General features: G+C 42.5%; 1 protein-coding gene across 1 annotated transcript in view; it reads left to right on the top strand.

The window, feature by feature from the left end:
- Positions 1-771: 771 nt before the first annotated feature.
- dnaaf10 (dynein axonemal assembly factor 10) overlaps positions 772-24,862 on the top strand; it is a 44,319-nt gene continuing 20,228 nt past the window's right edge. The window contains exons 1-5 of the mRNA XM_070888770.1: positions 772-1,009; positions 7,694-7,794; positions 16,608-16,738; positions 18,296-18,397; positions 23,332-23,447. Of these exons, the coding sequence (XP_070744871.1) occupies positions 824-1,009; positions 7,694-7,794; positions 16,608-16,738; positions 18,296-18,397; positions 23,332-23,447 (636 nt within the window). The 5' untranslated portion in view covers positions 772-823. The remainder of the gene's footprint in view (positions 1,010-7,693; positions 7,795-16,607; positions 16,739-18,295; positions 18,398-23,331; positions 23,448-24,862) is intronic.

Here is a 24,862-nt window from a genome sequence, read left to right as displayed (position 1 = left end):
CACCTTTAATGTAATAAAATATCCCAAGTTGCTTCACAGGTACATTATTAATCAAAATTTGACACCGAGCCACATAAGGAGATATTAAGGCAGATGAGAGGTAGGTTTTAAGCAGCGTCTTAAAGGAGGAAAGGGAAGTAGTTTAGGCAGGGAATTCCACAGCTTAGGGCCTTGGCAACTGAAGGCATGGCCACTGATGATTGAGCGAATAAAATCAGGGATGCTCAAGAGGCCAGAATTAGAGGAGTGCAGAGGGTTATGGGGCTGGAGATTACAGAGCTAGGAAGGGGCGAGGCCAGGGAGGGATTTGAAAACAAGGATGAACATTTTAAAATCGAGGTGTTGCTTAACCGGGAATCAATGTAGACCAGCGAGCACAAGGGTGATGGGTGAATAAGACTTGGTACGAGTTAGGACACGGGCAGCCGAGATTTGGATGATCCCAAGTTTATATAGGGTAGAATGTGGGAGGCCAGCCAGCAGTGCTTTCGAATAGTCAAGTCTAGAGGTAACAAAGGCATCGATGAGGGTTTCAGCAACAGATAAGCTGAGGTAGGGGTGGAGTCAGGCGACGTTACGGAGGTGGAAATAGACGGCTATGGTATGGATAAGCACATAAGGGGAGAAAGGAATACAAGGACATGCTAGTAGAGTGGGAGGAGGCTTGTGTGGTGCATAAACACCAGCATAGACCAATTGGGCTGAATGGCCTGCTGCAGTGTAACTATAAAGGGGCAGGGTCTGAGTTGAAAGTACCGAACGTCGTTTGGATTCCGCGCCTGCGCAGCAGCGACCGGAGCCGTTGCAATCTCGGGCTGCCGCGATGAGCTCGGCACTGGAGAAGCCGCAGATCATCGCTCACATCCAGAAATCGCTCAACTACACTTTGTTTGACTGCAAATGGATTCCGTGCAGCGCCAAGTTCGTCTGCATGGGCAACTTCGCGAGGGGCACCGGCGTGCTGCAGGTCTACGAGGTGTCTCACGGGGAGCTGGTGCTGGTGAAAGAGGTCGGTGAGGCCCAGGCCCGGCTCTGTTGCTTGGTTACCGGCCCGGGGCCTGCCGAGTTGTCGTGGTGACGATGGCTGCTACTTGTTTTGGGGGGGGGGAAAGTTTCTACTTTTTAAACAACAAAGAAAATAAGGGTCCAATTTTCTGCAGATTGAGGCGGTTTTATACGAAGATGGTTATAATCTGATGCGCTTTCCTGTTTTAAATCAAACACATGCTTGGATAAATACTTGATAAATAAACCTTTTGTAAGGCTCTGGGGAAAGAGCAGGGGAGTCGGATCAATTGGATAGCTCGACCAAAGAGCTGGCACGGACACGATAGCCTTCTGTGCTTCATCATTCTAACTATAGTATTTATAGCATAGAAACAGACCATCTGGTCCTTGCCGGTGCTTATGTTCCACACGAGCGATCCTCCTCATTCTATCAGTATAACCTTCTATTCCTTCCCTGCAACCCCGCCCACCCATGTTTTTATCTAGCTTCCCCTTAAATACATCTATGCTATTCCCCTCAACTACTCCCATGTGGTAGCGAGTCCACATTCTAACCACTCTGGATAAAGATGTTTGTTCTGAATTCCATATTGGATTTATTGGTGACTGTCTCATAGAAACATAGAAAATAGGTGCAGGAGTAGGCCATTTGGCCCCTCGAGCCTGCACCACCATTCAATAAGATCATGGCTGATCATTCACCTTTGTACCCCTTTCCTGCTTTCTCTCCATACCCCTTGATCCCTTTAGCTGTAAGGGCCATATCTAACTCCCTCTTGAATATATCCAATGAACTGGCATCAACAACTCTCTGCGATAGGGAATTCCACAGGTTAACAACTCTGAAGAAGTTTCTCCTCCTCTCAGTCCTAAATGGCTTACCGCTTATCCTTAGATTATGTCCCCTGGTTCTGGACTTCCTCAACATTGGGAACAATCTGCCTGCATCTAACCTGTCCAGTCCTGTCAGAATGTTATATGTTTCTATGAGATCCCCTCTCATCCTTCTAAAACTCCAGTGAATACAGGCCCAGTTGATCCAGTCTTTCCTCATATGTCAGTCCTGCCATCCTGGGAATCAGTCTGGTGAACCTTCGCTGCACTCCCTCAATAGCAAAAATGTCCTTCCTCAGATTAGGAGACCAAAACTGAACACAATATTCCAAGTGAGGCCTCAATAAGGCCCTGTAGAACTGCAGTAACACCTCCCTGCTCCTTTACTCAAATACCCTTGCTATGAAGGCCAACATACCATGTCCCTTCTTCACTGCCTGCTGTACCTACATGCCAACTTTCAATGACTGATGTACCATGACACCCAGGTCTTGTTACACCTCCCCTTTTCTTAATCTGCCATCATTCTGAAAAGGACCCGTTTATCCCGACTCTCTACTTCCTGTCTGCCAACCAATTCTCTATCCACATCAGTACACTACCCCCAAGACCATGTGCTTTAATTTTGTACACCAATCTCTTGTGTGGGATCTTGTCAAAAGCCTTTTGAAAGTCCAAATACACCACATCCACTGGTTCTCCCTTGTCCACTGTACCAGTTACATCCTCAAAAAAATTCTAGATTTGTCAAGCAGGACTTCCCTTTCATAAATCCATGCTGACTTGGACCGATCCTGTCACTGCTTTCCAAATGTGCTGCTATTTCATCTTTAATAATTGATTCCAACATTTTCCCCACTACTGATGTCAGGCTAACCGGTCTATAATTACCTGTTTTTTCTCCCTCCTTTTTTTTTTTAAAAAGTGGTGTTACATTAGCTACTCTCCAGTACACAGGAACTGATCCAGAATCGATAGACTGTTGGGAAATGATCACCAATACATCCACTATTTCTAGGACTACTTCCTTAAGTACTCTGGGATGCAGACCTTCAGGCCCTGGGGATTTATCGGCCTTCAATTCCATCAATTTCCCTAAAACAATTTCCTGCTTTATAAGGATATCCTTCAGTTCCTCCATATCACTAGACCCTCTGTTCCCTAGTATTTCTCGAAGGTTATTTGTGTCTTCCTTCGTGAAGACAGAACCAAAGAATTTGTTTAACTGGTCTGTCATTTCTTTGTTCCCCATTATAAATTCACCTGAATCTGACTGCAAGGGATCTACGTTTGTTTTCACTAATCTTTTTCTCTTCACATTTCTATAGAAGCTTTTGCAGTCAGTTTTTATGTTCCCAGCAAGCTTCCTCTCGTACTCTATTTTCCCCCTCCTAATTAAACCCTTTGTCCTCCTCTGCTGTATTATAAAATTCTCCCAGTCCTCAGGTTTGCTGCTTTTTCTGGCCAATTTATATGCCTCTTCCTTGGATTTAACACTATCCTTAATTTCCCTTGTTAGCCATGGTTGAGCCACCTTCCCTGTTTATATTTACTCCAGACATGGATGTACAACTGTTAAAGTTCATCCATGTGATCTTTAAATGTTTGCCATTGCCTATCTACCGTCAATCCTTTAAGTATCACTCGCCAGTCTATTCTAGCCAATTCACGTCTCATACCATCGAAGTTAACTTTCCTTAAGTTCAGGACCCTAGTCTCTGAATTAACTGTGTCGCTCTCCATCTTAATAAAGAATTCTACCATATTATGGTCACACTTCCCCAAGGGGCCTCGCACAACAAGATGGCTAATTAGCCCTTTGTCATTACATTTCACCCAGTCTAGGATGGCCAGCTCTCCAAGTTGGCTCCTCGACATATTGGTCTAGAAAACCATCCCTGACACACTCCAGGAAATCCTCCTCCACCGCATTGCTACCAGTTTGGTTAGCCCAATCAATATGTAGATTAAAGTTGCCCATGATAACTGCCATACCTTTATTGCATGCATCCCTAATTTCATGTTTGATGCTGTCCCCAACCTCACTACTACTGTTTAGTGATCTGTACACAACTCCCACTAGCGTTTTCTGCCCTTTGATATTCTGTAGCTCCACCCATATCGATTCCACATCATCCAAGCTAATGTCCTTCCTTACTATTGCATTAATTTCATCTTTAACCAGCAATGCCACCCCACCTCCTTTTCCTTTCTGTCTATCCTTCCTAAATGTTGAATACCCCTGGATGTTAAGTTCCCAGCCTTGGTCACCCTGGAGCGATGTCTCCATGATGCCAATTACATCATATCCATTAACTGCTATCTGCGCAGTTAATTCGTCCACCTTATTCCAAATACTCCTCGCATTAAGGCACAGAGCCTTCCGGCTTGCCTTTTTAACACACTTTGCCCCTTTTAGAATTTTGCTGTAATGTGACCCTTTTTGCTTTTTGCCTTGGGTTTCTCTGCCCTCCACCACTTTTACTTTTACTTTCTATCTTTTGCTTCTGCCTCTGTTCTACTTCCCTCTGTCTCCCTGCATAGGTTCCCATCCCCCTGCCATATTAGTTTAACCCCTCCCCAACAGCACAAGCAAACACTCCCCTAGGACATTGGTTTCAGTCCTGCTCAAGTGCAGACCGTCTGATTTGTACTGGTCCCACCTCCCCCAGAACTGGTTCCAATGTCCCAAGAATTTGAATCTCTCCCTTCTGCATCACTCCTCAAGCCATGTATTCATCTGAGCTATCCTGCAATTTGTACTCTGACTAGCACATGACACTGGTAGCAATCCTGAGATTACTACTTTTGAGGCCCTACTTTTTAATTTAGCTCCTAGCTCCCTAAATTTGTCTTGTAGGACCTCATCCTGTTTTTTACCTATATGCACCACGACAACTGGCTGTTCACCCTCCCCCTTCCAAATGCCCTGCACCCCCTCCGAGACATCATTGACCTTTGCACCAGGGAGGCAACATACCATCCTGGAGTCTTGATTGCGGCCGCAGAAACATCTATCTATTTCCCTTGCAATAGAATCCCCTTTTATTGCCTCCAGGATTAAACTAACCCCCCTCCCCACAAATGGAAACATCTTCCTATGCCTATCATATCACATTTTTAAGACTTCTGTCAGGTCACCCCTTAGCCTTCTCTTTTCTAGAGAAAGAGCCCCATCCTGTTAAATTTTTCCTGGTGGTTATGACCTTTCGAGTTCAGGTATCATACGTATAAATTGTTTTTGCACTTTCACTAGTGCTGCTTTATTCTTAAGGAGACACTGGTTGCCCCAGTTTCACCAAATCAAAAAGAAATCTAATGAAAGTACACCCTTTGCTGTATTATTCTACCATTCTATGTGGAGGAGGAGGAGGAGGAGACGGCGACAGGCCGTGCGGGCAACATTACAGTCAATTGTTACGTGATGCCATAGTGTCAGGTTAATGATTATTGGTTATAATACAAATTAGTTTAATGCAGTACGTCTGAGGTGGCCATCTGATAAGAACAGATACTGCACTTGATCTGAGTCACAAGGCATGTAATGATAACCAGTAAACTCCTGCTCCTGCTGCAGTCTTCCTTGGCCCCTGTCTTTCATAGAGGTCTTTAAGATTATGAAAGAATTTGATAGGGTAGACATAGAGAAGATATTTCCACTTGTGGGGGAGACCAATACTAGGGGCCATAAATACAAGGCAGTCAACAACAAATCCAATAAGGAATTCAAGAGAAACTTCTTTACCCAAAGAGTGGTGAGCATGTGGAGCTCACTAGTGCATGGAGTAGTAGAGATGAATAGCATAGATGTATTTTAAGGGGAGGCTAGATAAACCCACAAGAGAAAAAGTAATAGAAGGATATGTTGATGGGGTTAGATGGAGTTGGGTGGGAGGAGGCTGGTGTGAAGCATAAACACCAGCATCGACCAGTTGGGCCGAATGGCCTGTTTGTGTGCTGTGCCCTCTGTGCAATTCTCCTGTTTATGAAGCATGTTTTTTTTTTAAATCTTATTTGCTTGAAAATGATGTGAACATATTCACATGAGCAAGGTTAACCCTGTCTCATGCCCACCCCACCACTCAAAAAAAAACAACTATGTTTTACATATATACTGGGTAACCAGTCCCTATCCACTAATCCAGAGCAAAGGGGCATAATCTTAAAATTGGTGCTAAACAAAGTAGGAGTGAAATCAGAAAGTACTTTTTCCACAAAGGGTAGAGCAAAGCTGGAATTCTCTCTGCTAATAGGCTGTGGATGCTGGGTCAATTGTAATTTTTAATGAGATCAGCAGTTTTTTGTTGGGTAAGTGTATCAAGGGATTTGAATCATAGGTGAGTAAATGAGATCAGCCATATTCTAATAGAATGGCAGAACAGGCGAAAGGGGCTAAATTGTCTGTCCTCTGTTACCCAAAAGCCATCCATTGATTTTTTTTATTTTTATTGTCTCCCTGACGAGCTCAAGGAGGGCCGAATTACAGAGGATAAAGGCATTGCAACTTCCTGCATGAAGGAATCTGGGGATAGTGCAGGAAGGTGGAGTTGAGGTAGAAGATCAGCCATTATCTTAGTGAATGGCGGAGCAGGCTCGAGGGGCCAAATGGCCTATTGCTCCTAATTCTTATTTCTGGGGTTGATGTGCAGGTTCTTCTGATTGCTGTCACATGCAATCTGGACACTGAGTGAGTGGAAGCCCTTGCTGTTGGTGCCCTGTGGGCACACACAAAAGCATTCTTGCAAGACAATTGGGATAATTTTCACCTTCACCACTTGGGCGGTAAACTGACGGAGCGATTTATCCACCTGTTCTAGAACCCGCACATTGATTTCAAACAAAATTAACCCCCCCCCCCTCCCCTCCCCAATGTGCGGTGTAATTGCTGGTGCACTCTATTGTATACATCAAAACATTAAGTATCTGCACTTAATGATTCATTTCTGCAATGACCAGAGAAGCCTAATAGGAGCGAGGGATGGGTACAAGGACACATTTTCAATAATATAGTAAAGTCTTAAAAAGGAAAAAAAACGCAAATGGGGCTTGGCAAACTTTAAAATAATGCACATTTTAATATGTATTTCAAATATTAATACAGGTATCACAATATCAAAGATTCTAATCTCCAAACAGGAATCTAATCTGTAATGGAACTTTACAATTTCGGCATGTTACGTAATGACTTGAAACATTGCTACTTTTATATAAATTGGTAAAGCATGTTGGAGCATCAATGTACTTTGCCAGAGAGTGATAGGATGTGAATTGATGTCTGCTAGTCAATATCGTGGCTTGGTTAATCAGAGGTGCCAACCAGAGGTCAGATGGATCGCTGTAGGGAGGAACTGGAAATCGTATACAGCTATTGGTTGTGAAGTGGCACTGGCAAAGGCCTGGGAGAGGGTCATCTGCCTGCCTTTTTGAGTGTGTGAATTGCATTGTGGGGACTTGGAACAGAATTGGCAAAAAACAGAAGATGTAGCTTACCAAAACACATAGAATGTCACAATCTGTATTGCTGCTATTTATCCCAACTGGTCAACAGCCAACTCCTTGGACACTTGGTACAGCACCAAGAGGTGTTTTTGACTGAGTTAGGCAGAACCTTCCTTGTCTGGGATTGTTTCTTTGCTATCACAGATGAGGCAAGGGTTAGCAAACTCCCATGCTACTCATTGGTTAATATGCCAGGAGATTAATTTTACCAATGTTGGCAGAGTCTCACCTCAGACAGTTTGCTCTCCCAGATGGCCTTGCTGAAACTTGCTGTGTAGTTGAGAATTTAGCACTCTGTCTACTGCGCCACTTGATATTCATTTTTATAATTTGCAAATAAATGTCTTTTCAGATTGAAAAATCCAAACCTATTAAATGTGGCACCTTTGGAGCCGCCTCTTTGCAACAGAGGTATCTATCAACAGGGGACTTTGATGGAAATTTAAACATATGGTAAGTATTTGAAACCTAGAGAAGCTACTGTTTTACGTGTCCTGGTTTTGGGAACTGTGATGAGAAATGTTCCACTCTTAATGAAAGTGTTGTCTTTCAGATGATTGTTGGGGACACAACATATTTTAAGAAAGATGATAGTTTTGAAATCTGCTATGACACTCTCAAGTCACCTTGGCAATATTTATGTGGCTTCTAAATTTTCTGATTCTGAGGCAGTATGTTCAGCATTCAGACGATGGGTGGAATTTTCCTAGTATTTTTTAAAAATTGTACTGAAAAATCAATGCAGGTCTGCAGAAAACTTATTCAAATTCCATTATAGCTATGTAGACATTTGAAAGTTACTGGTTAAGTATGAAATTCACAACAGCTAGATGAGCAGAGGTGCAACATTGAAAGAACCAAAGAGAACAGCGGTTGTCGGAGGTGCTGTCTTTGACGAGACTTTAAACTAAGACTGCGTCTGTCTGCTCGGGTGGACGTAAAAAAATCCCATGGCTCTATTTAAATAAGAGCAAATTTATTTTCTTGCTGGGGGAGGAAATTTATTCCATGCGTCCACTCCCAGTTTAGATAGATAAATTATAAATGTCGACTGCAAATCTTTGTCGACTGAAGGTGTTTGTTAGTCATGAGAATTTTTTCATAAATTAAGCTGATCAGATAATTCCTGTTTTAACAAGTTCCCAAGCAAATTATGGATGGCCTGGTGTATATTTTCTAATACTTTGTGGTATACTGATTTGGTGTGGTGGTGGAATTTTGTAACTATAGCTTAAAAAAACCCGTTGAAGCTTCTTTATAATTCCATATACATGTGGAAGTAGGATTTTTGAGTTCATTTTTATTGATCCACATGAATGTCAAATTGTTTTAATGATAGATGGGCTGATCGACATTTAACATTAAACTGTGATGCTCCTCGCAATTTAACAGAAAATAATTGTATTTGTATTTTACATTCCAAAGAAAGGTGGGGTTTCCCCCCTCCTTTTTTGCTTGACTTTGAGCCCTTCTCAGTTTGAAAATATTCCCCAGAATGATACTAGTGCTTGAAGAGTTAAGTTATGAGGACAGGTTGCATAAACTTGGCTTGTATTCCCTTGGGTTTAGGAGGTTCGGATGTGATCTAATCAAGGTGTTTAAAATGATCGAGGGTTTCGTTAGAGTACAACGATGACAAGCTCTGAGATGTTTTACAATGTTAAAGGTGCTATATAAATGCAAGTTATTGTTGTATAGCACCTTAAACATAGAAACAAAAAAAAAATCTTTGTTTTAGATATTTTTTTGCTCCAGTTTGTTGCCTTCATTATGGCTTCTGGCAGTTGGATTGTGGAGTCCTCATCCCCATTCCCCCCCCCCCACCCCCCCACTCCCTGTCGAGTTGTTGTAGGGTGGTTCTATAGTGATCTAATAAGGATTTGTCCAGTCTGTTTGGCCCAATTTTCCGTTTGTCTGTTGTTAGTCTCCTGTGAGGGGTTGTCTGGCTTTATGGACTGTTAGTCTGGTTAAGGATCCCTTTAGGGGGCTGGGTTTGGTGTTTCAGGATTAATAAGTGATGGATGCTTTGGGTCATTTTGTAGATTTTCCTGACTAATGCCAAATGTGTCTCTGGTTGGTGGGGGGGATGTGTGTGTCATGGTCTGTTCCATGGTCATGTCTCGGGTTGGTTGCGGGGGGCGGCTGTGTGTGTTATGGTCTGTTCTGTGGTCATGTCTCGGGTTGGGTGGCTGGGTTTCCACTCACTCTCTGTTTAGGGGGTTTGTTCCCTCTATGGTTTGGGTCAGGGTCCGGGGTGTTTTGTGGTCTTTGTTATGGCCCAATTGTTGGTGTTTGGTTTGTGTAAAGTAGGGTGGTGGTGATTCGGATAGGTTGTGGTTTAGAGGATCCCTGGACAATCTCGATGCTTTGTTCCATTGGGTGTCGGTATTCAGTCTGAGCCCTGTATCGATGAGGTACCCTGTATTGACTGTGTTCCGGCCGGGGTGCCCAGTGATTGCTATATGAAGTGGGTCCCCTGGGTTTGGTCCATTCCCTGTCCCTGTTCAGTTGTCGGTATTTAGTCCCCCCCCAGTGGTTAGAGTTTATGGGCATGTGACTCCCTGTGGTCATAGTTCGAGATAGTGTTAGTTCATAGTGCTTCAAACCGCCTACGTTTAAAGCGGGGTTGTCAGGTTTCTGCACATCTCCTGTTTGTATCTACTTGTTGTGATTTGAGATGGCCCATGATTTGAGCTGGGTCCCTGTGAGTCCCTGTGGCCTGTATTTTATTGTTTCGTGATTCCAATCAGTTCCATTTAGAAGATTCCATATTATTCTGGGGTGAGTTCTGGATTTTGATTTGTGCGGGTGGGGGCTTGTTTGTAGAGGAAAAACATTTTTTTTTTGTACTGGATTCCTCGGTTTGTGTGGGGAAGGGGTGAAGGTTTATTTTTTATCATGTAGTGTAGGAGAGGTGTGAGTTCGGGGCCCAGGAGAGGCGGGGTGCCCAGGGGCAGCACTGGCCAGCCCACACTGCGATATGTGTGCGCACTAGGTCCGGGCAGCAGAGTTGGTCTCCAGTTGTCTTGGGCAATCCTTGCCACTGGACCAAGACCTAGCTCTGTCAAGCCTGTGTGGTGGCTAGTATGCAACGGCCACCCCACGTTTTTAAAAAAAAAAACCCATGCACAAGCATCTTCCACCCTTCAACATGTCGTTTGGGACCTGAAATATTAGGTCCTTTATTGAAACACCTGTGAACGCATTCTTTTTTGGTGTGGAAGCAAGTCATCCTCGCTTCGAGGGACTACCTATGATGACGAAACATAGAAAAACGTTCCATGGCATTTCACAGAAGTGCAATTAGACTAAAATTGGCAGAGATAAAAAGAAAACATTAAAATACTTGGTCAAAGAGGTAGATTTTTAAGGAGTGTCTTAAAGGAGGAAAGAGACAAAGAAGTTTGCGGAGTGAATTCCAGAGCGTAGGCTTAGACGGCTGAAGGCATGGCCGCCAAAGGCTGGGCGAAGGATGTGGGGGATGTGCAAGAGGCCAGAGTTGGAGAAATGTAGAGTTCTCAAATGGTTGAAGGGCTTGAAGAGGTTGCAGAGATAGGGAGGGATGAGGCCATACTAGCTTTGGAAGGGGTACAGGGACGATTCACTAGGCTGATTCCAGAGATGAGGGGGTTACCTTATGATGATAGATTGAGTAGACTGGGTCTTTACTCATTGGAGTTCAGAAGGATGAGGGGTGATCTTATAGAAACATTTAAAATAATGAAGGGGATAGACAGGATAGAGGCAGAGAGGTTGTTTCCACTGGTCGGGGAGACTAGAACTAGGGGGCACAGCCTCAAAATACGGGGGTGGGGGGGGCAATTTAAAAGAGTTGAGAAGGAATTTCTTCTCCCAGAGGGTTGTAAATCTGTGGAATTCTCTGCCCAAGGAAGCAGTTGAGGCTAGCTCATTGAATATATTCAAATCACAGATAGATTTATAACCAATAAGGGAATTAAGGGTTATGGGGAGCGGGCGGGTAAGTGGAGCTGATTCCACGGCCAGATCAGCCGTGATCTTGTTGGGTGGCGGAGCAGGCTCGAGAGGCTAGATGGCCTACTCCTGTTCCTAATTCTTATGTTCTTATTAATGTTGGGGAAGTCCAGAACCAGGGGTCACAGTCTAAGGATAAGGGGTAAGCCATTTAGGACCGAGATGAGGAGAAACTTCTTCACCCAGAGAGTGGTGAACCTGTGGAATTCTCTACCACAGAAAGTTGTTGAGGCCAATTCACTAAATATATTCAAAAAGGAGTTAGATGTAGTCCTTACTACTAGGGGGGATCAAGGGGTATGGCGAGAAAGCAGGAATGGGGTACTGAAGTTGCATGTTCAGCCATGAACTCATTGAATGGCGGTGCAGGCTCGAAGGGCCGAATGGCCTACTCCTGCACCTATTTTCTATGTTTCTGTTTCTATAGAGGGATTTAAACACGAGGATGAAAATATTAAAATGGACTGGAAGCCAATGAAGGCAAACGAGTACAGGGGTGATGGGTGAACGTGACTTGGTGCGAGTTAGAATACCGGCAAAATAGATTTGGATGAGTTCAAGTTTATGAAGAGTAGACACTGAGGTTATTTCCTTCAGAGGGGGAATTAAAAACAAGTGGATGCAATCTTAAAATTGGAGACAGGCCATTTAGCAGTGATATTAGGAAGCATTTTTTAACACAAAGGGTAGTGAAAATCTGGAATTCTCTCCCCAAAAGGCTATGAATGCTGAGTCCATAGAAATTTTCAAGATTGAGATCGACAGATTTTTATTAGGGAAGGTTGTTAAGGAATATGATCAAAGGTGGGTAAATGGAGTTAAGAACATAAAAAAATAGGAGCAGGAATAGGCCATTTGACCCCTTGAGCCTGCTCTGCCATTTAATAAAATCATGGCTGATCGGATCATGGACTCAGCTCCACTTCCCTGCCTGCTCCCCATAACCCTTTATTCCCTTTATCGCTCAAAAATCTGTCCATCTCTGCCTTAAATATATTCAATGACCCAGCCTCCACAGCTCTCTGGGACAGAGAATTCCACAGATTTACAACCCTCTGAGAAGAAATTCCTCCTCATCTCAGTTTTAAATGGGTGGCCCCTTATTCTGAGACTATGCCCCCTTGTTTTAGTTTCCCCTATGAATGGAAATATCCTCTCTGCATCCACCTTGTTGAGCTCCCTCATTATCTTATGTTTCGATAAGATCACCTTTCATTCTTCTTAACTCCAATGAATATAGGCCCAAATTACTCAACCTATCTTTGTAAGCCAACCCCCTCATATCTGGAGAAGGTTCACTAGTTTGAATCCAAACAGCCTCCAATGCAAGTATATCCTTCCTTAAATACGGAGACCAAAACTGTAAGCAGTACTCTAGGTGTGGCCTCACCAATACCCTGTACACTTGTCGCAGGACTTCTCTGCTTTTATACTCTATCCCCCTTGCAATAAAGGCCAACATTCCATTTGCCTTCCTGATTACTTGCTGTACCTGCAAACTAACTTTTTTTGTGTTTCATGCACAAGGAACCCCAGGTCCCTCTCTACTGCAATACTTTGCAATTTTTCTCCATTTAAAAAAAAAAAAAAAAAATTTGCTTTTCTATCTTTTTCTGCCAAAGTAGATAACCTCACATTTTCCCACATTATACTCCATCTGCCAAATGTTTGCCCACTCACTTAGCCTGTCTATATCCCTTTTTAGATTTTTTGTGTCCTCACAATTTGCTTTCATCAGCAAACTTGGCTACATTATACTCTGTCCCTTCATCTAAGTCATTAATATAGATTGTAAGTAGTTCAGGACCCAGCACCGATCCCTGCGGCACCCCACTAGTTACTGTTTGCCAACTAGAAAATTACCCATTTATCCCGATTCTCTGTTTTGTTTTTTGTTAGTTAGCCAATCCTCTATCCATGCTATATTACCCCCGTGAACTTTTATCTTGTGCAGTAACCTTTTATGTGGCACCTTATCGAACGCCTTCTGGAAATCTAAATAAACCACATCCACAGGGTTCCACCTTATCCATCCTGCTCGTTACATCCTCAAAGAACTCCAGCAAATTTGTCAAACATGATTTCCCTGGATTTTGCTGGAGTTCTTTGAGGATGTAACGAACAGGGTGGAAAAAGGGGAACCAGTGGATGTGGTGTATTTGGACTTCCAGAAGGCCTGAAGGTTAAATAGAAACCAATGAACAATGGCAAAAAGGTAAAGAGCACCCAACCTAACCAGTCCGCCCCACACATCTGCGCCACCCCTTACCCTGAAACATTCTACACTCCACCCCAACTGGAGCCATGTGATCTCCTGGGAGAGGTAAAAACCCAGGCCAATTTGGGGGGGAAACAAATCTGGAAAAATTCCTCTCCGACCCCTCCAGGCGATTGAAACTGGTCCAGATCATCACCCTGGCCGTATTTGATTCCGTGCAGTACTTACCATCACATCATCTTTTAAGACCTTGGGATGCAAGCCGTCAGGTCCAGGGGACTTGTCTGCCTTTAGTCATATTATTTTACCGAGTACTACTTCTTTAGTGATAGTGATTGTATTATGTTCCTCCCTCCCAATAGCCCCTTGATTATTCACTATTGTGATGTTGTTAGTTAGTGTCTTCTACCATGAAGACCAATACAAAATATTTGTTCAAGGTCTCTGCCATTTCCCCATCCTATTATTAATTCCCCAGTCTCATCCTCTAAGGGACCAACATTTACTTTAGCCACTCTTTTTTCCTTTTTATGTACCTGTAGAAACTCTTGCTATCTGTTTTTATATTTCATGCTAGTTTACTTTCATAATCTATCTTCCCTCTTTTTTTTTTAGTCGTTCTTTGGCCTTTAAAAGTTTCCCAATCCTCTGGCCTCCCACTAATCTTGGCCACATTGTATGCCCTTGTTTTCAATTTGATACCATCCCTTACTTCCTTAGTTAGCCACGGATGGTTATTTCTTCTTAGTCTTTCCTTCTCATTGGGATATATTTTTGTTGAGAGTTATGAAATATCCTTAAATGTCTGCCACTGCTCATCAACCGTCCCACACTTTTTCATCTATTTTCCCAGTCCACTTTAACCAACTCTGCCTTCATATCTTTTGTAGTCTCCTTTATTTAAGCTTAGGACACTGGTTTGAGATCCAACTTTCTCACACTCCAATTGAATTTGAAATTCAACCATGTTATGTTCACTCATTCCTAGAGGATCCTTTACTAGGAGATTGTTTATTAATCCTATCTCATTAACAGTACCAGATCTAAGCTAGCCTGCTCCCTGGTTGGTTCCGCAACGTACTGTTCAAAGAAACTATCCCAGATACACTATGAACTCTTCCTCAAGCTACCCTGGCCAATTTGCTTTGTCCAATCAATATGAAGGTTAAAATCACCCATGATTATTGCCGTTCTACTTTTACAAGCCTCCATTATTTCTTGATTTGTACTCCGTCCAACAGTGTAGCTACTGTTAGGGGGCCTATAGACTACGCCCACCAGCAACTTTTCCCCCTTATTATTCCTTATCTCCATCCAAATGGATTCAACATCTTGATCTTCTGAACCAATGTTATTTCTCACCTAATGCATTGATCTCATCCTTTACTAACAGAGCTACCCCACCTCCTTTTCCTTTCTGTCTGTCCTTCCGAATTGTCAAATATCACTGAATATTTAGTTCGCAGCCTTGGTCACCTTGTAACTACGTCTCTGTAATGGCTATCGGATCATACCCATTTGTATCTATTTGTGCTGTCAATTCATCTATTTTGTTATGAACGCTGTGTGGATTCAGATGAGCTTTTAAATTTGTTTTTTTTACCATTTTTTTTTTCCTGCTTTGACCCCACTTTCTGATTCACTTTTATGTTTATACCTTCTGTCTCTTCCTGTCACGCTCTGGTTTTCAATTCCCCCAGTGCTACTCTGCTGTATTGTCTTCTCCTTATTCTTTGACTTAAATTTTCGCTCACCTCAGTTGAGGTATAAATGAATCATGATCTAATTGCAAGGTGGAACAGGCTTGAGGGACTAAATGGCCTACTCCTGTTCCTATGTACCTATTTTATATTGGTAATAACAATTTTAACAATGAACAGACTGTCAACCTAATGACTTGCAGGAAGACCCTAATGGGTAGCTGCTGTACATGTGCATTCAAATTTGTTGTGACTGAAAACATGTGTCTCCAGACCCAGAATGGGAACATAGAAACATAGAAAATAGGTGCAGGAGCAGGCCATTCAGCCCTTCTAGCCTGCACTGCCATTCAATGAGTTCATGGCTGAACATGAAACTTCAGTACCCACTTCCTGCTTTCACGCCATACCCCTTGATCCCCCGAGTAGTAAGGACTTCATCTAACTCCCTTTTGAATATATTTAGTGAATTGGCCTCAACTACTTCCTGTGGTAGAGAATTCCACAGGTTCACCACTCTCTGGGTGAAGAAGTTTTTCCTTATCTCGGTCCTAAATGGCTTACCCCGTATCCTTAGACTGTGACCCCTGGTTCTGGACTTCCCCAACATTGGGAACATTCTTCCTGCATCCAGGAACACAGGACTTAATTCTGCAAGATAAATCCATTCAGATCACATGCTCCAATTTCTAGGGAGGCAGGGTGGGGCGGGGGTAGTGCCTCATGGTAACTGGTAAATAAATTGCTATATCTGCATCTATACTCATCAATGTTTGTGCGGTAGGTAATCATTAAACCAATAGAGTTTTATTTACTTTCTTGGGCTGGCCAATGATTGACTTAAATCTTTTCCAATTTTCACTGTTGTATCTTTGGCCAAATGCATAATGAACACAGTATCATGCAACTTTTATTTTAAAATGTTTTTTTCTCTTGGCTGCCCTTCCTCTTAATTTTGTATACACTCCAACCGGATCAAACAGCTGGGCTGTAGACTTTCATGCAGTCAGCTAGCAAAGAGGTGTCTAAAACAGCAATTTTCCACCATTGTGTGCCAGGACTGCGATAGAAACTCGCCTTATTGACCATCTCAGTCCGAACCAATATCCTACCATTCTATGACACACTGTCTCGAATTTCAACTGTTGCACAACCTAATAGTGTACATTTTCTATGGATTTAAAATAAACTCTTCCAATTAACTTTGAACTGTTAATGTTTTTGTTTAGTGAAATTGCATTGCCTCTCCTTTTCTTCATATTGTAAGTAGTTTCAAAGTCACTTCCACTCTCTGCCAAGTCCGTTCACTGGGAATTTTGTAAACTTTGCTCACTTATCTCATTATCTTTATCTAGGAATCTGGAGGCCCCAGAAATGCCGGTGTACTCAGTAAAAGCTCACAAGGAGATCATAAACAGCATTGATGGTATAGGAGGCCTGGGAATTGGGGAAGGAGCCCCGGAAGTGGTTACTGGCAGCAGAGATGGTAAATTGCATTTAAATTATTCCCCTCATGTCCCGTGTCCCCCACCCTTTTCTCTACATTACCCTACTGTGTATTGAACTAGGAATCCATTTTTATTTTGAATGTTTCAACTGAATTTATATTCATTGTGCTACATGATGCAGTATTCTGCAAGTTAGTAACTTGAAGTGTGGCATGGTTCTTCCTTTCAGTAATTTGTACATTTACTTGCGTTTTCTAGACGTGGATCACTTGTGGAGAGAATATTTTGAGCTATTCAATGCTAAAGTGCCAGTGGGAGTTGAGCCCAAGACCAGCTCAGCCATGATTTTATTGAATGGCTGAGCAGGCTCGAGTGACCAAATGGCCTACTCCTGCTCTTATTTCTTATGTTCTTATTATGTTACGGAAAGGTGGGAGGAATTCAAAGTGATGAAGTGTGAGTCCCAAAAACATATGACTCAAGTGCTATTACATTAAATAAGATTGGTGACCATACTGTTTCAATTCAGCTCAAGGATACTTTACCATATTATCATGCTCTCTAGTTGTGATTCTCCATGTCCATCTCAATAATTATCATTGTGATTTGGGGCAGGATGAAGAGTTGGGTTCTGATTCCCTTCCTCTCTCTGTCATAATGCACAAATTGCATGGAAATAAGCATGCTCACTTCCTAATGGATAAAGGCACTGCCAGGTATAATATTCAATTCCGAGACCAGAAGATGCCAGATAGTGTTTCTGCTATTGAGATGACAATTGTGCAGTACAATTGACACCTGTGTTCCTAGTAAGAATTAAACCGGTTTCTGATCTTGAATGCTGCACCGTGATCCCTGCTGGAAGTGAAAATGTCTAGCTGTTGGTAGATGGTTAGATCAAATTCGGCATGATGGTCTCCATGGTTGAAGTCTCTAGTCTCTCACTTGCCACTTGGGGAAGGACAATGAGAGCCTATGGAATCATACACTGACATATGCAGCTAGTATCTTGAGGAGAGGAGGGAGAAAAGGGGTTAGAAAATTACCCCCTCAGAAAATAAATAAGTGCACTTAATTTAAAAAAAAACAAATGTGCACCATATCTATGCCCATTGAAAAGCCTTTTCAAATTGGCAGAACTGGTAGTGGAGCAGAACATGGCTTGCTTACCGGAGCCTTTGGCATGGGATCCTCTGTGTTGGTTTGTAATTGCATGAATGGGCCGTATCATTTGTACATGCCTTGGTCTTAAAGAAACTTGGCACGATGCACACACTTACAGTGCACTTCTCACCAACTAGCTGTTGCTGCAGGTTTTAATATCAACTAAACCACTTGAAACAAAAGTAATACATTTTGCACGATAATTTGCTGATCTCTGACATTATCACTAACATTCTTTTTGGAGAACAAAATCATAAATGCAGACAGCAATGAAGGTTGGGTTAAATTGCATTGTTTGGATCTGTCTAGTTTAAAGTTTCTGACAATCTAAACATCTGCTTTATGTGCTGAATGCTCATTGTACATTAATTGCACACAGAGTCAATATAGTGCAAATTACATTATATAGATCTGTTTTATGTTTTTGAAAGGAATGGTGAAAGTCTGGGACCCAAGACAAAAAGACACACCTGTAGCAAATATGCAGCCGGCAGATGGAGATACCAAGCGGGATTGCTGGACTGTTGCATTTGGTATGTCCTAAATATAGTTTTCTATTGAAGCCATCCATAATCAATATCTTAAGATTACTAAGAGGAATTGGGTAGGGATCGAATAATTATTTTACAATAATGCTTTTAAAGAGCTGTGTTGTGTGGGTTAAATTTTACCATAATGGATGTCCCATATACATTATGAATATAAAAGTATTTGATACCAAAGATACCTTGACTAAATCAGAAGGATTTCATTTTCAGAGCTTGACTATAGCTTTTTTCTGACTTTTATTAGCAGATGTTATTTGTATGTGTTGTACCTGCTGGACTTTGCAAACTTAAGACACATGGAACAAGAAAAGCCCATTTGAACTATCAGAAATTTTTTTTCCATAAATGCAGTACAATTTAGAATCTTAGAATGGTTACAGCATGGAAGAAGGCCATTCGACCTATCAAGCCCGTGCTGTCTCTCAGCTAGTCCCACTCCCCTGCCCTTTCCCTGTAGCCCTGCAAATATTTTTTCTTCAGATACTTATCCAACCCCCATTTAAAAGATAACATTGAGTCTGTCTGGCTCCACCACCTATCATGCATTGCATTCTAGATCCAAACCACTCTCTATGTAAAAAAAAAAAAAAGTTTTTTCTTGCATCATCTTTGGTTCTTTTGCCAATCACCTTAAATCTGTGTCCCCTGGTTCTCAACCCTTCTGCCAATGGGAACAGTTTCTATCTATCTACTCTGTCCAGATCCCTCATGATTTTGAACACCTCTATCAATTCTGCGCTCAATCTTCTCTGCTCCAAGGAGAACAAGCCCAGCTTCTCCAGTCTATCAACATAAGTGAAGTCCCTCATTCCTGGAATCATTCTCGTAAATCTTTTCTGCACCTTCTGTAACATCCTTCCTAAAATGTGATGCCCAGAATTGGACACTACTGCATTTGGGGCCGAACCAGTGTTTTATACAGGCTCGTCATAATTTCCACACTTTAGTACTCTACCTCTATTTATGAAGCCCAAGATCCCACAAGCCTTTTTAACTGCTTTCTCAACCTGCCCTGCCACCTTTAACGATTTGTGCACACGTACCCCCATGTCTCTCTGTTTGTGTACCCCCTTTATGATTTGTACCATTTTAGTTTATGTCCTCTTCTCTCATTTTGTTAGGAAGAATATCACTTCACACTTTTCTGCATTAAATTTTATCTGCCATGTGTCTGTCCATTTCACCAGCCTGTCTGTCTTTCTGAAGTCTTATCCCCCTCCTCTTCACTGTTCACTATATTTCAAAGTTTTGTGTCCTTTACAAATTTTGAAATTGTGCCCTGTACACCCAAGTCCAAGTCCTAATATATATCAAGAAAAGCAGTGGTCCTAGAACTGACCTCTGGAGAACACCACTGTATACCTTCCTTCAGTCCGAAAAACAACTGTTCATCACTACTCTGTTTCCTGTCACTTAGCCAATTTCATATCCATGCTACCACAGTCCTTTTTATTCCATGGGCTTCAACTTTTCTGGCAAGCGTATTATAGAAAATAGGTGCAGGAGTAGGCCATTCAGCCCTTCTAGCCTGCACCGCCATTTAATGAGTTCATGGCTGAACATGAAACTTCAGTACCCCCTTCCTGCTTTCTCGCCATACCCCTTGATCCCCGAGTAGTAAGGACTTCATCTAACTCCCTTTTGAATATATTTAGTGAATTGGCCTCAACAACTTTCTGTGGTAGAGAATTCCACAGGTTCACCACTCTCTGGGTGAAGAAGTTTCTCCTCATCTTGGTCCTAAATGGCTTACCCCTTATCCTTAGACTGTGACCCCTGGTTCAGGACTTCCCCAACATCGGGAACATTCTTCCTGCATCTAACCTGTTTAAACCCGTCAGAATTTTAAACGTTTCTGAGGTCCCCTCATTCTTCTGAACTCCAGTGAATACAAGCCCAGTTGATCCAGTCTTTCTTGATAGGTCAGTCCCACCATCCCGGGAATCAGTCTGGTGAATCTTCGCTGCACTCCCTCAATAGCAAGAATGTCCTTCCTCAAGTTAGGAGACCAAAACTGTACACAATACTCCAGGTGTGGCCTCACCAAGGCCCTGTACAACTGTAGCAACACCTCCCTGCCCCTGTACTCAAATCCCCTCGCTATGAAGGCCAACATGCCATTTGCTTTCTTAACCGCCTGCTGTACCTGCATGCCAACCTTCAATGACTGATGTACTATGACACCCAGGTCTTGTTGCACCTTCCCTTTTCCTAATCTGTCACCATTCAGATAATAGTCTGTCTCTCTGTTTTTACCACCAAAGTGGATAACCTCACATTTATCCACATTATACTTCATCTGCCATGCATTTGCCCACTCACCTAACCTATCCAAGTCACTCTGCAGCCTCATAGCATCCTCCTCGCAGCTCACACTGCCACCCAACTTAGTGTCATCCGCAAATTTGGAGATACTACATTTAATCCCCTCGTCTAAATCATTAATGTACAATGTAAACAGCTGGGGCCCCAGCACAGAACCTTGCGGTACCCCACTAGTCACTGCCTGCCATTCTGAAAAGTACCCATTTACTCCTACTCTTTGCTTCCTGTCTGACAACCAGTTCTCAATCCACGTCAGCACACTACCCCCAATCCCATGTGCTTTAACTTTGCATATTAATCTCTTGTGTGGGACCTTGTCAAAAGCCTTCTGAAAGTCCAAATATACCACATCAACTGGTTCTCCTTTGTCCACTTTACTGGAAACATCCTCAAAAAATTCCAGAAGATTTGTCAAGCATGATTTCCCTTTCACAAATCCATGCTGACTTGGACCTATCATGTCTCCATTTTCCAAATGCGCTGCTATGACATCCTTAATAATTGATTCCATCATTTTACCCACTACTGAGGTCAGGCTGACCAGTCTATAATTCCCTGTTTTCTCTCCCCACTTTTTAAAAAAGTGGGGTTACATTGGCTACCCTCCACTCGATAGGAACTGATCCAGAGTCAATGGAATGTTGGAAAATGACTGTCAATGCATCCGCTATTTCCAAGGCCACCTCCTTAAGTACTCTGGGATGCAGTCCATCAGGCCCTGGGGATTTATCGGCCTTCAATCCCATCAATTTCCCCAACACAATTTCCCGATTAATAAAGATTTCCCTCAGTTCCTCCTCCTTACAAGACCCTCTGACCCCTTTTATATCCGGAAGGTTGTTTGTGTCCTCCTTAGTGAATACTGAACCAAAGTACTTGTTCAATTGGTCTGCCATTTCTTTGTTCCCTGTTATGACTTCCCCTGATTCTGACTGCAGGGGACCTACGTTTGTCTTTACTAACCTTTTTCTCTTTACATACCTATAGAAACTTTTGCAATCTGCCTTAATGTTCCCTGCAAGCTTCTTCTCGTACTCCATTTTCCCTGCCCTAATCAAACCCTTTGTCCTCCTCTGCTGAGTTCTAAATTATGTGGCACTTTGTTGAACGCTTTTGGGAATCCATGTACACTGCGTCAACTGCATTGCCCTCATCAATCCTCTCTGTTAACTCATCAAAAAAACTCGAAGTTGGTTTAATATGATTTGCCTTTAACCAATCCATGCTGACTTTCCTTAATTAATCCACAGCTATCCAAGTGACATTAATTTTGTCCCCGATTACTGTTTCTAAAAGCTGCCCAACTACAGAGTTTAAACTGACTGGCCTGTAGTTTGTGGGTTTATGTTTACACCCTTTTTTTGAACAATGGTGTAACATTTGCAATTCTTAAGTCTGTTGTCCAATCATGGGTTTATCTGTGCTGTTCCAGGATATTCTTCTTGACTCCATTATTGGCCAATATTTCATTATTGGCGAATGCTTCAATTAGTTTTACTCTTCTGGATTAGAACCTTAAGGGCAGAAATTACTGCCTGTGGTATTTATTTAACATGTTCATATCACACTCCTTTATTTGCATTTTTAACCCACTTAAAGCAAATGGTTTAATGCTTCGGTTAAAATAATGGGCAAGGAATGCCATAGGAACATGTAGATAATATTCAGACAGTAATTTCTAGACTTTTTCTAATTCTTGCATTTTAACTATGGGAGGGAAGGAATTGAATGTGCTCAACATGTCTTGGTTTTGTTGAGCTGTGTACTATGTAGAAAGATCACCTTTTTCTATGCTGCGTCATTCTAATTTTATTTACCACCTAATAAAGTGCTTTCAAGTTCTTTACTGCTTTCTCCCTGTGCTGATGCCCATCTCTCACTGGTCACTAGTATACTTCTACGTTGAAGCATAAAAAATTAAAAAGTCCTGTTTTATAGATACTGCTACTGCAGATGGAAGGCACAGGGATGATGGGCTAAATGGCCTCCTTTGCTGTATTCTTCTATGATGCTCTGAAAAGGATTAAGGTTACGATGCAGAATAAGGTTTTATATACAGTGGAGTGAATGAGGATCACATGACCAAAATGGCAGCACCAGATAGTAATTTCTTAAATGGGCAAGATACCTACAACAACTTTCATTTATATAGTGCCTTTATCATAATAAAACGTTCCAAGGCGCTTCATAGAAGTGTTATCAGACAAAATTTGGCATGGGGCATATAAGGAAATATTAGGACAAGTGACCTAAAAGTGGTTTAAAGGAGCATCTTGAAGGAGGAGAGAGAGAGGTGGAGAAGTTTAGAGAAGGGATTCCAGAGCTTGGGGAAACCTAGATGGTTTCCCTCCCTCCCCCTCCTCCATTTTTAATCTGGATGTGGAAGCAGTGAGGAGAAAAAAAATAACTGTTTTCAGAATAAATGTAATACACATGCTGAACACTAGTTAGATTTTTCTCATATTTGCTGAACTACCAGCATTGATTGAGTTTTGGTAAATAAAATGAGACCCTTCCTGGCTGGGGAGGGAGTCCAGTTCAGTTGATTTTTTTTTTTCCTAAATTCCCTCATTTTGTGTTGCCTCCATGAACAGGTCATGCCTGCAGTCACCAGGAGCGTTGTGTGTGTGCTGGATATGACAATGGAGATATCAAGCTATTTGACCTAAGAACTATGTCACTTCGTTGGGAAAAAAACATCAGGAATGGGGTAAGGAACAAATGAGATTTTAAATCAGTGCAAGACCCAAAGCCTTCCCAGCTTGATTTAGCGCTCCACTTTCTTTGGGCAGTAACTCCAATTTATCATGAAGGGCGAGACTTCTTCGCCTGGCACAAAGTCTCGCACCTCGCGAGTGTTACCACCTGCAAATGGGGAGATACCCAATTTCTAGGCCATTGAATATTTTGAAAGGTGTTTTTGGAAAGTATTCTTAAAATTGGTAGTGTCACTATAACTCCTGTCTTCATTGTGGAGATCACTGCGCACAGAGAGGTCTTAAACAGAGTAATTTTATTTGGAAAGAGTGGGAATTCAAATAGGGGAAAGATTAAAATCAATTTTTAAAAAAAACCAACAATTAAAAATAGGTAAGTGATATTTCACTAGCTGCTAGGTTGGTCAATTTGGTCAGTTTTTCCTCTCCTTGGGCATTGGTTTTAATTAAGAGCTGGGATTATAAACTAAATGTTCATACTTCAAATCTTAACCAATTGAATACATTAGAGATGGCAGGTCAGGTGGTGTTTCTGCTGTTGCATGTGAGAACTGGTGGACACCATTGAGGTCCATGGCGACCACATCTGCTGCAGCTTCAGGAACTTTGGCTCTGCGTTGATGAGCTGGAAACTGAGCTGCAGACACTTCGACACATTGTGGGGGGGGGAAGGAGAGAGACAGGGTGACATCAATCAAATTCGATCCATGGTCAGGGACAGGAGGGTGTGAGGAAGGTATGGGGACTTAGGATGGAGTGATGGAGGAGCCTCAGCCCTTGCTCTTGTCCAACAGGTTTGAGGCTCTTACTCCCTGTGTGGATGAGAGCAGAGACTGCAGAGATCGAGCAAACTGACCATAGCACCGTGGTGCAGAGGGCCAGTCAAGTGGGGAGAGTAAAAAGAAACGTTGCAGTGGTAGGGAACAGTATCATTGGGGGGATAGATACTGTTCTCTGCAACTGACAGCGTGAGTCCCGAAGGCTGTGTTGCCTAACCAGTGCCAGGGTTAGGGACATCTCCTCTGGGCTGGAGGGGGAAGATCCAGTTGTTATGGCTCACGTGGGTACCAATGACATAGGTAGGACAAACAAAGAGATTCTGCTGAGGAATTATAAGCAACTAGGGGCCAAATTAAAAAGCAGAAGCACAAAGGTAATAATCTCTGGATTACTACCTGAGCCACGAGCAAATTTGCATAGGGTAAATAAGATCAGAGTTAAACACGTGGCTCAAAGATTGATGTGGGAGAAATGGGTTTTGGTTCATGGGGCACAGGCACTGGCACCAGTACTGGGGTAAGAGGGAGTTGTTCCATTGGAAGGGGCTCCACTTAGACCTTGCTGGGACTAGGGTCCTGGCGAATCGAATAACTAGAGCTGTAGAGAGGGCTTTACACTAATTAGTGGG

Source organism: Pristiophorus japonicus, chromosome 9, assembly GCF_044704955.1.
Source record: "Pristiophorus japonicus isolate sPriJap1 chromosome 9, sPriJap1.hap1, whole genome shotgun sequence".
NCBI classification, from domain to species: Eukaryota; Metazoa; Chordata; class Chondrichthyes; family Pristiophoridae; genus Pristiophorus; species Pristiophorus japonicus.
The sequence above is the reverse complement of the archived record's forward strand: the minus strand, read 5'-3'. Positions and strand labels throughout refer to the sequence as shown.